We start from the raw sequence: 17061 nt of genomic DNA on the forward strand, positions 1-17061 counted from the left end.
GAAACTGAATCAACAAAGCCTTCTTGACTAGTAACCGTTCACAGAGTTCAATGAAGATTCCATAGTTGGCATAACTGATAACAAGAAAACAGCTAATCATAACACACTACTGCCATCTAGCGTAATGTTGAGATGGTACAATAATACATTTGAAGACAGTTGTATTTTCGTAAGTCAATTAATATTTTATTGTATTGGAGTACTTTGTTACCTCTAATCTTTATATACTTTCTTCTAATCGTGTAATAGTCAATTAAATCCCACTCGAGTTTTGATTTTCTCTAGATAAATCAAAACCTGTAGTGAGATTACTGTTGGCAAATATTTCTACCGCAGTTTACAAGTTAAACAGCGTGAGAAAAAATATACATAACTGCGTGTTAGAGTAAGCACCTGCAAAGAGTCGTGTTCTTGTTATCAAAAACGTTAATTCCCATCTGTAATCACTTCCGTGTTGTGCAAAATAATCGATTCCCTTTCTTAATAACATGAAAACAGCCAAACAGATACAAACAACAGACACAAATATGGAAACATTCCTTGGCTATCTAAAGCAGGGCAGGCTTATCAGCTGCAGGTTTACTACTGTCTACGACTCACCTCCATCCTTAGAGCTCCTACTGCAGTATATAATCTTCCTTACAAAGAAGCGCGCGCTTTACTACACGTCAAGTTATGACAGAGTGCCAGGTGAGTTCACAATATAAATAACGATTTCATCAGAACATTTGCGGGAATGGAAAGATTGCCAGTTAGAGATGAAAAATGCTGTAAGGCAAAAAGCTTCTTTCTACCAATAACGAAATAATATATAAATTATTGATTAAATGGCAGACTTACTCATTGATTAAAGTTCACGTTAACACTCTGTTTGTTAAAAACATAAAATTACTTAGTCACACGTTAAAAAGTGTTAAAATTTTAAAAAAGGTATATACCTTCGACAGACGTCCCGTTTCGACGTGATGTCACGTCTTCCTCAGTGTCTTCTGAACTACTGGTGATCTTGAATTCTGCGATGTGCATTTGTCGATTGTAGGGGTGGGGTATGTTGCTCTTATGGTGGGGGCTGGTTGTTTGTGTGTTATGACTAGACTTCGTGGAATTGCCACGAGAATCGTAAGGTTTACTACGCACGCGGTATAGACTGTATGAGAAGGGGGCGTGCAAAGGATGAAGTATGCCTCTGATGTAAATACTGAGCAGTATACTGCGGTTATAATAAAACCTGTATCCTGCATTCAAGAAATATAATGAATGATCATTGAAGTAGGAAATGTCTAAACATGTAAATACACAATTATTTTATAGTGAGATATATTAACTCTTAAAATTTAATGTAATATCACATCATCCTTGAATATGTGCATTGCAGTGAAGAGTTACGTACATTTTGAGCGACTGCAAAGTGAACCTCCTCCGATGGTCACTTAAACAGTTTTTATATTGGGAAAATGTACGTTCAACATCACACGATGTAATAGGTGCATATTTGAAGAACGGAAAGTCACTTCTTTTTAGTACACCAACTTCAGACGTGTTATCGTGACCTGATAGTACATAATTTATAATACGAAATTGTGAATAGGCAGAATTTTTAGCAATAATGTTTCTCAATTTACATTTCACTTTTTCTGAAATTAATGAATTGTTATTTTGGATAACGGTTTGTGATACTTTATCCACTATATTAAGGGCTTCTGAGAGTTGTAGTTTAGACGATTCTAACATGGTGATACTTTTGGACACGATTTTAAAATCAGAATCAATGAACACAATATCTTCCAATATTCAGAAAGCAATGATTTTACAGCTGCAATAGCGGAACTGTCTGTGCTATCCAATGCATCAATTACCTCAATTATTTTGCTGTAATGTTCTGCATAATAATTAACAGCATCCAACACGTTCTCCAACGGGTCAAGACTGGCTGCGGGGGTAAGGGTATTCCAGGGGCTATTGGTTTGAACAGCAACACTCTCATTGTAGTATGTTTGATTGAATTCTTGTCTGCACTGAACAAATGTTAAGCTTTGACTATTCCAACCACAGTAAAGCAAAAACAAGTGCTTACATAGGTATACATTAGCTGTAGCTGCTCTATCTATTTGGACCGGTCACAACTCTTAACATGAACTGCTTATACTACGAGACCGGGAGGTTGCTCACCTCCTCTATACTACCGTACATCGGCAACCCGATTGCATGCTGCGTGTGGCAATTCAACGAAGTCTAGTTATGACGTACATGACGTCGAATAATGTGTGGTTATTGAACTGTAATTGTGTATTAAGTATTATGTTTTGGGTATGTTATTGTATGTTTATATATTTCGTATTGTTCTAAGATGTTTAACTGTGGACTTTTTGGTGTGATGTGTAAAATTTCCATATCTGTTTCTATATTGTTGTAGTCATGATTATTGTTGATAATGTGGCCTGCATAATTTACATAGGACAGACAGCAAGATCCTTTCACACACGATATAATGAACATATTAAAGCTATAACCAAACCCTACATCACATCAAATTATGCAGACCACATTATCAACAATAATCATGACTACAATAATATAGAAACAGATATGGAAATTCTATACATCACACCAAAAAGTCCACAGTTAAACATCCTAGAACAGTACGAAATATATAAACATACAATAACATACCCACAACATATACTTAACACACAATTACAGTTCAATACCCACACATTATTCGACGTCATGATACGTCACAACACACAAACAACCAGCCCCCACCATAAGAGCAACACGCCCCCACCTCTACAATCGGTAAATGCACATCGCAGAATTCAAGATCACCAGTAGTTCAGGAGACACTGAGGAAGACGTGACATCACGTCGAAACGGGCCGTCTGTCAAAGGTATATACGTTTTTTTTTTAAATGTTAACACTTTTTAACGTATGACTAAGTAATTTTATGTTTTTAGCAAACTTACTAGTATTAATTATACACAGTGCGGCATTTAACGTTTCCCATTTTAAGTTGGCGATTCTGTTCACATTGTTGGTAAAACATGTTTGCAAACACAGGGATTCGGTGTAGCAAAGCCTTGGATTTAGTTAGCCACATCCCAACACAGGGATTCGATGTAGCAAAGCCTTTAGTTAACCATGGAACGTTGGCCGGTGCAACAGCGCATTTCCTGTGTTGAACAGTTTGTTTCAACCAAGTCAATTGTTGCTGTCCAGCGCGAGTTTAGGCGGATTTTTGGTGATAATCAACGTGGAGTTACACCATCACGAAAAATAATCAGTGTGTGGGTGCGTCAGTGGCGTGAGACGGGATCGGATCAAAACGAAGCTCGAGTTCGTCAGAAAACGGCGTGGACTCCTGATAATGTCGAACGTGTGAGAACGGCTCTGCAGAGAAGTCCGTATCATTCCATGCGGCGTCATTCGCGGATCATGAATTTGTCGGACAGAAGTGTGCGAAGAATATTACACAATGATTTGCACTTCCATCCATATAAACTCCAGGTCGCACAAAAATTAATAGTAGAAAACAAAGCCCTGCGCGTCCAATGTTGTCAGTGGCCCTCTGTTTCCCCTGATCTCACTGCACCAGACTTCTCTTTGTGGGGGTATCTTAAGAGTAAGGTCTACGGTCGTATCCTTCATGACATCGAGGACCTTAAAACCGCGATTCGTGAAGAAATTGCTGATGTTACACCTGAAACATTGCGGCGAGTAATGGCCGGTGTGCAGGGAAGATTGCAACAATGCATTGACGCCAATGGAGGACATCTTAAAGACATTATTTTCAAAATATAAGATGTACTGTAATTCCAAGATTATAATGGTTGTAAACTGATTAATTTCTTGTAATTTACTTGTAAACTAAATAAGTTATGGGGGTTTGAAAATAGAAAACGTTAAATGCCGCACCCTGTATAAGCACGTGTGGCTTACAGCTGTTTCGGTGTATACTGTACACCATCGTCAGAGCCTACTAGATCTCAGCGTCATCTCGACATCGCTAACTGTTGTAGGGGTGCGTTTGCGTGGAGTTATGTCCTCTTACAGCCGCGTTATATCGAGGTTTATCACAAGAGATACCTGCAGTAGCAATTGAGACGTTGGTCAGCAGACATTTACACTGCGATGTGAAACAGCTGGTCTAAAAAATATGACTTGATCCCTTTATCTGGGACAAGCTTCATTACATGTCGTAAATTTTGTCACGAGAACTCTGTCTTTACTTCCATCTCGAAGGGAGTTATTCTAAGAATCTTATCGTCACACTCAACTAGATTTAAAGACGTGAATGTAGGATCCAGTAAGAAAACCTTATACTACCAACATATCAGATTGAGGAAAACGTCCAGATGTGTGTGGAGTCCGTCCAAGACTCTTCAAGGACGGTGTGCACCAGGCAGCGCTATTATGATTCAAATCTTAAGCCGAGAGTGATTGGGCGAATGTTTCTTCGTTCAACCTGCTCTTCACTGTGCGTGAACAGCAAACGTCATTCAAGGTGAAGTTCTAGCTAAACACTCATAAAAATATTAGCCAACCCACCAAGCTACTAAACTATTTAATAATATAAACTGCAAATACGTCAGATTGAATAATAACTACGTACAACTATCAAAGAAAATGCTTTATCCTCAGTAGAAAATTAGGTAAGCTAGAACACATGGTGGGAGTCTCGTCACGCGAGATTAACACTACAGGCAATCATTTTTGTTACAGCAGATATTTTTAACCTCTACACATGGCTTTCATGGAAGATAAAGGCTGGATCTAAGTATGCTACAGCTGTTATAAATATAAAATAAGGAAAGGTGAAAAAACTGAAATATTACGGTCTTAAAAATAGATATAGAATACTCTTGTCTGGGATATGCACGCTATGCTATTGGCATCATGGGAAATTACACAAAAAGCCCAACTCAGTATTTTTACAATACCGGGCGCACTATATTTGGATACATTGCAGAGAATAGTAATTCTAGGTACTGCTCAGATCGAACACATGGCTTTAAATTAGCTAACTAGGCTCCGACCTAATGACTTCGAAATAAGGTTGCCATATGCCGCGGATTTAGAGGGAAGTCCATGATTTTGTGCGAGATCGTGCGTATTTGCTTGGTTTCCGCACAAAACCAATCCGCGGAAAGTCTAAAATTCCACATTCAGTATTCCCAACCTAACACACATAATAATTTCCCTCTTCTTACCGCTTAAGTGACATATTGATTTTACTGCTTTAGGCTTTTAACATATTATTTTTAGAGACGTTCAATATAGTAATAATTATAAATTGGAAACTTACCACTGCAATTTCACCTAAATTGCACTGTTAATTATTGTTTTTAAATATTTGCAAAAATTAAGTAAACTCTACAACTCCACTAAAGTTACTGCATTCGTGATGCAAGTAACATTAAGGAAGCCGTGAAAAAATCAACAAACTTGCCGATGTTATTACTGCAATATGTTATATAAATAATATTGTTAAAATATTAAAATGAAAAATGAATCATTACATAACCTTACCGTTTGTTTTAAGTTCGCATTTATAGTCTGAGGGAAAAAAAAAGACAGACGTATATCAGGGCGTGCTGGAGTATAGTAAACACAGAACACATTTTAAAGCAACAATGTTGAAGATAGATATTTTTGCTTTGCAAATTTGCCGTCATTGAACAGAAACCAAGATGGAGATTTCATTGCAACTAATTAGAAATTCCTCTTTCAGGTATGTAATAAACGATCTTCGCACAAAATAATGTACGATACACGAGCGGCATGTTTTCTTTCAATTCTCGGAAATTAAAAAAGCTCAACTACGTTTCGCTTTTTCAAACTTTTCCTCGAACATAAAAACTTCGACATACCGCTCTTGTAACACATATTACTATTATAGCGTAAGAAGGTCCGGGCGGAAAAGACGAAATCCGCGATTTTGAATGCAGTCGAACAAAAGTCTGGAAAATTGCAATAATTTGTGGGATAGCGTCGAAATGACACTCCAGTGGATGCAAGATGATACATCTTATGAATTGAATGATAGCCTTCTCTTTGACCAGGTGATCAAACTGAATTCTTTGCTATCGGACAACAAAGAAGAGAGTTCCAAAGATATGCTTTCAAACAAAATTTAGGTAAATTTTTATCACTTCTGTGTTTCAGAGGAGCAGTACTCAGGATTACTGAAAACTGTTGAATTTTTATTTGTCTGTACCTGGGCATAACGTTGAAAGGGTATTTTGTTTCATAAATACTCAGTGAACATAAGGAACCAACAGATTATCACTTAAGTCGGTAAATGTAATTCTGCAGACCGAGATAAAAAAAAACTGGTCTCATTCTTGACCCCACTGTAAGGTTCGAAATTAATGAAGATCAACCAAAGCAGGACATGAAGAGAAACGAGCTATTTACCTTCCATGCTGTGATGATCTCAGTCATAAATATAATATTCAAGATTGGAATGTCATTGGACTTATGTTTGGTGCGCGAGGAACAATTCCCAAATTTACATTGGAGACACTCAGAAAATTAAAGGTCCCTGATAAGACTCTTCAGACAATTGCATCAACCATTTTAAAATCTTCATTGAACATCATCAATCACAATCTCTATTCATCTTTATAATATTCAATGTATATTATTTATTTTCAATAAATTTTTATCGTTTTGATAGCTACCAAATCTTGTCGCAGAATATTCTTTTTTTAAATTTCATTATGAATTTTTTTAACATTAATTTACATTTTCTTTTTTGTTCATTTGAATTGATTAGGATGCCAATATTTTTAATCCAAAATTTGGACGGCTATCATTTCGATGATATTCTCTCTATGAAAAATGTAAATTGCAGTGAATTTTACAAGGCAGTAATCCAGAAGCAAAGTTCCTTTCTTCTGTTCACAGTTCTGAGAGGTACGAATGATACTGTGGTGGCTACACACACAGACTTGAATGGTCCGTCGTTAAAATAAATGGTAATTTATTAGACTTGCACAACGAGCGAGGAAGCAAGACTAACAGCGCCCGCAAAGCCGAAAACCCGCACGACAATATTGTCTACGTCGTTGATGCAAAGACTGCTTGTGAGTGAATCAAGCGAGCGTTCAAGACATCGAGAGTGGTGAACTATCGAAAGTCGAGCAGCATTAATTTTTTTTTCCGTATGTTTGAGACTAAGTGTACAATCTCAAGTAAAACAAGTATTAACGCTATATTTAACGTTATGTTTTATGTTTCTTACTTACTGGCTTTTAAGGAACCTGGAGGTTCATTGCCGCCCTCACATAAGCCCGCCATTGGTCCCTATCCTGAGCAAGATTAATCCATTCTCTATTATCATATCCCACCTCCCTCAAATCCATTTTAATATTATCCTCCCATCTACGTCTCGACCTCCCTAAAGGTCTTTTTCCCTGTGGCCTCCAAACTTACACTCTATATGCATTTATGGATTCGCCCATACATGCTATATGCCCTGCCCATCTCAAACGTCTGGATTTAATGTTCCTAATTATGTCAGGTGAAGAATACAATACGTGCAGTTCTGTGTTGTGTAACTTTCTCCATTCTCCTGTAACTTCATCCCTCTTAGCCCCAAATATTTTTCTAAGCACCTTATTCTCAAACACCCTCAACCTATGTTCCTCTCTCAAAGTGAGAGTCCAAGTTTCACAACCATAAAGAACAACCGGTAATATAACTGTTTTATAAATTCTGACTTTCAGATTTTTTGACAACAGACTGGATGATAAAAGCTTCTCAACCGAATAATAACAGGCATTTCTCATATTTATTCTGTGTTTAATTTCCTCCCGAGTATCATTTATATTTGTTATTGTTGTTCCAAGATATTTCAACTTCTCCACCTCTTCAAAAGGTAAATTTCCAATTTTTATATTTCCATATCGTACAATATTCTGGTTACGAGACATAATCATATACTTTGTCTTTTCGGGATTTACTTCCAAACCTATCTCTTTACTTGCTTCCAGTAAAATTTCCGTGTTTTCCCTAATCGTTTGTGGATTTTCTCCTAACATATTCACGTCATCTGCATAGACAAGCAGCTGATGTAACCCGTTCAGTAATGCCCATGCATTATATAGATAAAATAAAGTGTACTGTATTACTGAAGTATTCAACCGTCCCCATATTAAGTAGATAAATGATATTGGTGCAGTGTATATAATAAATAAGTGATATTTAGTGTCCATATTAGTTTCACATAAATGCATAAGTGTCCTGTAGTCGATCGAATTGATGTGTCGATTTGTCCAGGGTTTGTACTTCATCATAGCAACCCTTGCTGTGTGCTCTTGTCTCTACAGCCTCGATGTCGCTGCAAGAGTTCCTCTCAGCGAGCCAGCAAGTGCTGCGCGACTCCAGCACCAACGCCACTGCAGCGACGCTCATCTTCGGTCTCGTGACGTCGATGCTGACCACGCAGCCCGCCCACGAGAACCTCGCAGAAAGGATCAACGGCGCGGAGTTCGACTTCATCATCGTTGGAGGAGGATCGGCTGGCTGCGTCGTGGCCAACAGGTTGTCAGTCACATGATTGAAACAGAAGGAACTGTGCTCGGGCTTGGGTTCGATTCCCACTTGGGATAATTACCTGGTTGGGCTTTCCCCAACCGTAAGGCAAATTTCAGGTAACCCATGGCGAATCCTCGGTCTCATCTAGCCCAATATCATCTCACAATTTTTATCATAGAGAAATCCTAGGTGGACACTACACCTGTGAGTTTCACCTTCTTCTGTCTCCTCCTGCTTCCTAATTTGAATCCTGAATTTTATTGCAACATTAGATATCCTGTTAAATTTTCCTGTGCGTGTTTTGTTTTATTTCTTCTTTTGGATTACACAAAAGCGCTATTATCCATCCCATTGACGTTAAATAATCTAAGCCACCGGCGTAGCTCTGTCGGTTTCAGCGCTTGCCTGTCGATCCGGACTTCCGTTCGGGCGTGGGTTCGATTCCCGCTTGGACTGATTACCTGGTTGGGTTTTTTCCGAGGTTTTCCCCAACCGTAAGGCAAATGTCAGGTAATCTATGGCGAATCCTCCAACTCATCTCGCCAAATACCATCTCGCTATCACCAAACCCATCGACTCTAAATAACCTCGTAGTTGATACAGCGTCGTCAAATAACTAAGTAAAAATAAGGAATCAGTATCACTTTCTCCATACATAGGTGATGCTCATGACATATAATTTTAATAAGAATATACTGACGTCATTTCAAACTAAAGCATAATATTTATGAACACGAAATCGGCTAAAATTGTACTATTATTTTTTCTTGTATATGTTGAGTTGGATGAAATAAGCTGTGTAGTATGTCCCAGATATTAAATTAAACAATATAATATGTTAACTTATTTATGCGAATTTTAGCATAATCATGAAAGTTTCTACACCTCATTACGCCAACTGCGACGGAATTGGCGATAACGACAAGATGATGTTATTCGTCTTAGAGTTGGGGATAACTTTCCATTAGTGAATAGTGTCCCAATGTTATATGATTAGAATTTCTCCTTCATAAAGAAATTTGCTACGCAAGAGTAAAACACTGGCTTTCTATGTTATCCAAAGAGTGTAATCATAAAAAAGTGTAAATTCAGTGTACACGTTTATTTCTATGGATGCAGATTTATTAAACGATGTTTTTCTGTTTTTAATTAGGCTCTCGGAAATCAAGAGCTGGAAGATTCTGCTCATAGAGGCGGGACTTGAAGAGAGCGTCATGTCTCGTATCCCGGCCTACAAATCTTTTTCGCAGACGTTAAACTCTTCGATCATCTTCCCATATATGACTGAGGCCGAGCCGGCAACTTGCGCGGGAAGCCCTTGTTTCTGGCCAACAGGTAAAGTTCTGGGAGGCTCTAGTACGATAAACACACTCCTTTACGCAAGAGGATTCAAGAAAGATTACGACAAATGGCACGATATGGGAAACTATGGCTGGGACTGGATCACGGTACTACAATACTTCAAGAAGTCGGAAAACAATCTGGATCCAAAATACGCAAAGTATATCAAGTACCACTCCACAGGTGGTTACCAGAGCGTTCAGATGTTTCCTTACCAAGACATGAATGTTTACACAGTCCTCGATGCTTATAAGGAGTTAGGTTACAGTAATACAGACTATAATGGTCCCCATCCTACGGGGGTCTTTCTGGTACAAGGCACAGTCAAAGATGGGTTTCGAATGAGCACCAACGACGCCTTCCTGACGCCGGTGAGGAATAGGAAAAATCTAGTAGTCGCTACAGGGATCAGAGCTACTAAAATCATAATCAACGATGAGACGAAGACAGCAATAGGAGTGGAGTATGCAGTTGAGAACGACCGCGAATACAAAGGCAGTGTCTACGCCAGCAAGGACGTCGTCATCAGTGCCGGTGCCATCGAGTCCCCACATCTTCTAATGCTCTCTGGAATTGGCCCTCAGGAAACTCTACAAAAGCTGGGAATACCCGTCATCAAAGACTCAAAAGTAGGTTACAACCTTATTAATCACCCGACTTCTGTCGGCGTTACTTTGAACCTTACAGACAGTTCAACCTTTCCTGCATCGAAGGCAGAATGGCTGGCTCATATTGACCAGTTCGTGAGGTACCATAAAGGGCCTCTGTCCTCGATAGGACTGTCTCAGTTGTCGGGCTATATTCCATCTTCCAAAGCAACGGTTGACTACCCTGACCTCAAGTATGGTTTCTCGTTCAGCGACGCCAGTACCGGTGCTGCTTTCCTCCCATCGAGCTACTACAATAGGATTACCATTGGTCCATATCTAGTACGACCACAAAGTAGAGGTTACCTGACTATAAACAGCAGGAATCCCTTCGATCAACCGTTGATTTTCCCACGTATGTTATCGAATCCAGATGATAGGAAACGTCTTATAGACGGACATCTGTTTGCTTTTAAACTTGCAAGCGCGCAGGTGTTTCGTGACAAGAATATATTTATAGATACAACAAAAGAGAGAGGGTGTGAGAATGAGGAGTTTGGAACTGAGGAATATTTCGGCTGCGTGCTTGACCACTACGTGGGGACAGCGCACCACTTGGCTGGCACCTGCAAGATGGGACCCTACAAAGACCCCGACGCGGTCGTGGACCCCGAACTGAAGGTGCATGGCATCAGTAACTTGAGAGTCGTTGACGTCTCCATCGTGCCTGAATCGCCGAGCTCGAACACTAATGCTCCCGCGATAATGATCGCAGAGAAGGCTTCTGATATGATAAAGGATGCGTATTGGAGAATGTGAGGACTTGGAGGGACTCTTAAACAATGTCAAAAATAATATCTCCCTATTAGAATACTATTAGTCGAAAGGCTAAACGTACGACTTTCTAAGCCGGAGACAGAGTTCAATTTCCAGTGAGTCAAAGCAGAAATTGTGAGCGGCAAAGATGGTGTTGTCTTGTCATTACACTTCATTCCCATAATTTGGCAGTAATTTTATGAAGATATTAAATATGAAATTTCACGATGAAAATGCTATCGAGCTAGTAGGGGAGAGTCGGGTAGTATCGGACATCGGGTAATATCGGACAGTGCGTTTCTTTCATTTACCACCATATGGTAGTACCTAAATGACATGGTTACGTTTCTCTATGCGACATCACAGAAACGTAACCATGTCAATCAGGTACTATCATCGTGTGGTAGATGAAAGAAACTCACTGTCCGATATTACCCGATGTCCGATACTACCCGACTCTCCCCTAATAGTAAGACATTCCTGAAGATGGTGCTGACATCCAAGTTTTCAGTCAGATATGTTACAATAAGAGAAAAAGGTTAAATTGTCATTACGTTATTACATAGTACAGCCTCCTGAGTATAGTATGCTATACTTCATACATGCATTAGGTTCAAACTGCCACTAGGTGGAATAGTTATCGGTCACTTATTGTCTATGCTTGTCAAGCTCCTGACATCTCTTGGAACTTACAGGAAGCACAAGAACAACGATTCAATCATTGCAATGCGTGTTCAACTATTTGTAAATAAAAATGGCGTACAGCAACTCAACGCCAAGGCACCGTAGGACATGCTTTCGAAGTAAGGACACAGTAAACGCTATATTTCAAGGGTAAAAAAATTATGATCTAAGATGTATGTGCAGAGATCCGAAGTATAGTATAATATACCTGCATTTGTGCCCTAACTGTAACCTGCAGAATTTTTTCAGCAGTTTTCCTCATATCAGTGGCTTTTTGGAAGTGTAGAATATATTGAACTTAAAAAATAAAACAAAACATTCCTCAAGACTCAGGAGGATAGTGTTTATCCATGAAGATGAAGAAAGTTTTATAATATATGTCTTGTCCGCTGGTCCCTGACAGAAATATTTCTATCGCATACACGAAGCTCTCAAAAGTGTGTAATGAAGATTTTGACATTAATGCTTTTTAATAATATGTAAACTTTGTTGTCATATTTATAGGAAATGTGTCTGTTCGTCTATTATTATTAAATATAACGTGCGAATGTTAAAAATGAAAATATACATATTTATGCCACCTATTTAATTTGATATAAATGTAAATAAATATTTTACAACATATGTTAAAATAATATAACTTTTTGTAATAAAATACAAGTTGGGAATATATCGCACAGTATATTATTATTATTATTATAACGAATTTTTTAATTTTATACAATAAAAGTACTGTTGATATTTAATCTCAAAAGAATTGGCCTATCATGATGTAGAGGTATCAGCTAGCGACATTTAACCATTGTACATGAGTATCGATATGCCTAAAAAATATGACAGCTACGTGTATGGTTGTTGAAAAGACTTCAGGACAGAGTTTGTATAACCAACTAGTTTTTCCGCTTATGATAGTATTTCACTGTTATTCAGTTATCATCCTCTCACCAAGTTACATTATTCATCAATTTCAGAGATCTTTAAACATGTAGGATATGGAATTCATTCGGTAAATAGGATAGGTGAATGAATAGTAGATAAGACGGTGAGTAAGCAATGAGTGGGTGGACAAATGAATGAGTGGACAGCCAGTGAATGGATGAGTGGTTGAATGAATGTAGTGGATGAATTGGTGAGTGAGTAGTAAATGAATGCGTGATTAGCCAGTGAATAACTCAATATGAGTGAGTGAGTGAGTGAGTGAGTGAGTGAGTGAGTGAGTGAGTGAGTGAGTGAGTGAGTGAGTGAGTGAGTGAGTGAGTGAGTGAGTGAGTGAGTGAGTGAGTGAGTGAGTGAGTGATCATTTAGAGGGAAAGTAAATGTGTGGTGAGAAGCAAACAGCCAATGAATGGAAATATGACTGAGTGTACTTTAGGTAAATAGCTAACGCATTGGAGAATGAGTTCGAGTTTAATAACCTGAGTTAGAAAGTTGGTATCGAAACTGTTAAGTTGTGTAAGCTTGGACTATGTCTTTACCGAATGAGAGGTATACAGTAGTAGCGCAGCTCTCAATGTCAATGAACCAGAACGACAAACATGTACATCCGGGTGGTAACCAAACTTGTGCTCCAATCGTCCTAAGCCTTAGAACAAGAAAACGATAAACGAATAATAAAAAAATAATAATAATTTGTAATTATAAATTTCGGAACTCTCATCTAAAATAATGTACCCGTACATGTAAAAATAACATACAAAGTATATAATTATGATTCTAGCCTCATTATAACAAATAACAATGAACATTTTCATTTTATCAAAAGAAATACTCCTTTTATGTTCAGAAAAAAACTATTCGTAATCTGATAATATTCGTTCTACGTCGCAATATGTTACTGGAGCAAATCTGAAATATGATACAGTATATCTTACTATCATCAGGTGAACAACTACTTTGTGCATAGCAGCATGAGACGTCAACATTTAACGAAGAATAATCGGGGAAAAAATAAACGTGTTACACACTCCTGTTTAATAACAGACGAGTTTAAATTCTGGAATCATGCATAATATTAGCATTACGTAAATAATGTTTAATGTTATGTTTTATTTAACGACGCTCGCAACTGCAGAGGTTATATCAGCATCGCCGGATGTGCCGGAATTTTGTCCCGCGGGAGTTCTTTTACATTCCAGTAAATCTACTGACATGAGGCTGTCGCATTTAAGCACACTTAAATGCCATTGACCTGGCCGGGGATCGAACCCGCAACCTTGGGCATAGAAGGCCAGCGCTATACCAACTTGTCGACTTACGTAAATAATATAAAAATAACATAATATATCACTTTATTCAAAACCTAAACTATTAACATAAATTTAATAATATTCTTCAAACTATTCACGGCTGTACATACCCCACAGAATGCCACTATGCGTTGTTTTTGTGAACTGTGTAACGCCTGTAGCGAGCGGGAGCAGGGCGAGGAGCGGGTGACATTTATACTCGTCGCTGTAGTCAACTAAAACGTATGCTTTCGTACGAACTTTCTACCTATGATAATAAAAAAGCAGCCAATGGTTGGAAAAAAAAAAGAATCAATAGTAAGTGAATAGACACCCAATGAGATAGACAAGTGGCAGGATGAGTGAGTGGGTAGTGATTAAGGAAGTAATGAATGACAGATTGAGTGATCTATAGCTAGACAAATAAGTAAGACGTTACACTAAATCATCCTGCAAGCTAATTGAAGATGAAATCATGATAATGTGAAAATGATGGAATGAAGTCATGGTAACTTGCAATAATAGCTAAATATGATATTTGTGCTGCGGTTTTATCAGTCACAAATCTCACAGGATTTGCTAGGACTGCGCACCGCTGTCTGTGAGAGGCCGTGGCTGGGTTATATTATGCATGAGAGGTAAACAAGTCGGCGCCCTCGACTTAATCATGTCTGTGACTGATGGGTGCGTCAGTCTTTAAGCCGTCATTGTCCGTCACGGGTTTAAGAAGCAGCACGAAAACAAAAGCCAACAAATGGCGCACCTTCGCTTTACGTGACAGTCCGACAAGCCTCTCGAGTCCCGGGGGCACACGTTTAGCCAGCACTAGTCGAAAATTAAGCACGTTCTAGTGTCGAAGAACGTAAGCAAAGACAGAACATCATTTTAGAAATTTCTAGTAGATACAGAATATTTTTAGCGGATTATTTTACGATGCTGTATTAACATCTCAGATTATTTAGCGTCTGAATGAAATGGTGATAATCCAGCACCGATAGTTGCCCAGCATTTGCTCATATTGGGTTGAGGGAAAACCCCGAAAAAAAACCTCAACTGAATTGAACTGGAAATGGGAGGGTATGAAATGACACACGGACGGCTTAAATGGACGTGTACACAATAATGAGGCATTCGGGGATGGGGTGGGTAACAGTTGGCAAACGTAACAGATCAGGCTTCAAAAATTCAATCACGAGCAGCAAGAAACAAGACACTTCGTCAACGCTGATATTATGAAACTTTGTGCTATTATGAAGAACCGAGAAGAAGACGTTTTAATAATATTATTAAACCTAGAAAACGTTTAAGGTAACCCAAGCTTTGCTTGACACTTTATGTCATGCAGATCACAATCCGATCCATACAATTAAATTAACACCAAATCAATAAATACAGTAGTTACTTACTTATTTACTGGCTTTTAAGGAACCCGGAGGTTCATTGCCGCCCTCACATAAGCCCGCCATTCGTCCCTATCATGAGCAACATTAATCCAGTCTCTATCATCATATCCCACCTCCCTCAAATCCATTTTAATATTATCTTCCCATCTACGTCTCGGCCTCCCCAAAGGTCTTTTTCCCTCCGGCCTCCCAACTAACACTCTATATGCATTTCTGGATTCGCCCCTACGTGCTACATGCCCTGGCCATCTCAAACGTCTGGATTTTATGTTCCTAATTATGTCAGGTGAAGTATACAATGCGTGCAGCTCTGCGTTGTGTAACTTTCTCCATTCTCCTGTAACTTCATCCCTCTTAGCCCCAAATATTTTTCTAAGAACCTTATTCTCAAACACCCTTAATCTCTGTTCCTCTCTCAAAGTGAGAGTCCAAGTTTCACAACCATACAGTACAACCGGTAACATAACTGTTTTATAAATTCTTTCAGATTTTTTGACAGCAGACTGGATGATAAAAGCTTCTCAACCGAATAATAACAGGCATTTCCCATATTTATTCTGTGTTTAATTTCCTCCCGAGCGTCATTTATATTTGTTACTGTTGCTCCCAGATATTTGAATTTTTCCACCTCTTCGAAGGATAGATCTCCAATTTTCATAGTTCCATTTCGTACATTATTCTGGTCACGAGACATAATCATATACTTAGTCTTTTCGGGATTTACTTCCAACCCTATCGCTTTACTTGCTTCAATTATTATTATTATTATTATTATTATTATTATTATTATTATTATTATTAGCTAGGTACTGAAGTATACTGATGTTGAACATGCTTGTTCAAATTTTCAGACAACATAAGTCATTTCAAATTAAATGATAGTCACAGGTGACATGACTCAATAACACAGTAAAATAACACAGAAGAAGCACACAAAACAAGGGACACACAACAAGTCCCAATGTAAGAGAGACAGAGAGAGAAATCTCAGCTTCTCTATCGGGAAACGAACCTTCTTTTCACTGGATTTGTGCACATATGGATCAGCCGTTACAAAACCTGCAACTCTCACACCCGCACCACTACGCGTAATGCACTGTAGCCTACGCGGTTGTAGCAGACGCCTGCACTCCCACCTGAGGATCCCGTAAGCCGGGATAACCGCACACCGCGACGCACGAGCTACCCAGGGCAGGCACTGCTGCCAGACTGACTGGAATGAGTGCTCCTCCACACGCTTGACTCTGCACCACGAAAAGGACACTTACGGTACAAAAATAGTCGTCAGGCGCGGCAGTCACAATAATAGGAAGTCGCTAGTGTTGAAACATAATGCAGCTACCACACGTTGCTGCCACACCAGTTTCTTAACACAACACAGAATTCCTTCATTAGGAATATTAGACTGTTCCCAATCCGCCTAACTCAAGACTGTCGTTATTCGTACAATTCCTAATATCACATTG

General features: G+C 38.8%; 2 protein-coding genes across 3 annotated transcripts in view; one reads left to right on the plus strand and one right to left on the minus strand.

The window, feature by feature from the left end:
* Positions 1-16774, minus strand: part of LOC138708721 (uncharacterized) — a 470957-nt gene extending 454183 nt beyond the window's left edge. The window contains exon 1 of the mRNA XM_069838834.1: positions 16608-16774. The gene's annotated coding sequence lies outside the window, so the exon portion shown is untranslated. The remainder of the gene's footprint in view (positions 1-16607) is intronic.
* Positions 8319-12637, plus strand: LOC138708720 (glucose dehydrogenase [FAD, quinone]-like). 2 transcript variants are annotated; one of them, XM_069838832.1, is made up of 2 exons: positions 8319-8545; positions 9693-12637. In XM_069838832.1, exons 1-2 carry the CDS (start codon positions 8337-8339, stop codon positions 11284-11286), a joined length of 1803 nt encoding a protein of 600 aa, XP_069694933.1. In that variant the 5' UTR covers positions 8319-8336; the 3' UTR covers positions 11287-12637. The 2 variants fall into 2 exon arrangements, with proteins under 2 accessions (XP_069694933.1, XP_069694934.1); XM_069838833.1 differs by having other exon boundaries at positions 8537-8655.
* Positions 16775-17061: the final 287 nt, after the last annotated feature.

This window comes from Periplaneta americana, chromosome 11, assembly GCF_040183065.1.
Source record: "Periplaneta americana isolate PAMFEO1 chromosome 11, P.americana_PAMFEO1_priV1, whole genome shotgun sequence".
NCBI lineage: Eukaryota > Metazoa > Arthropoda > Insecta > Blattodea > Blattidae > Periplaneta > Periplaneta americana.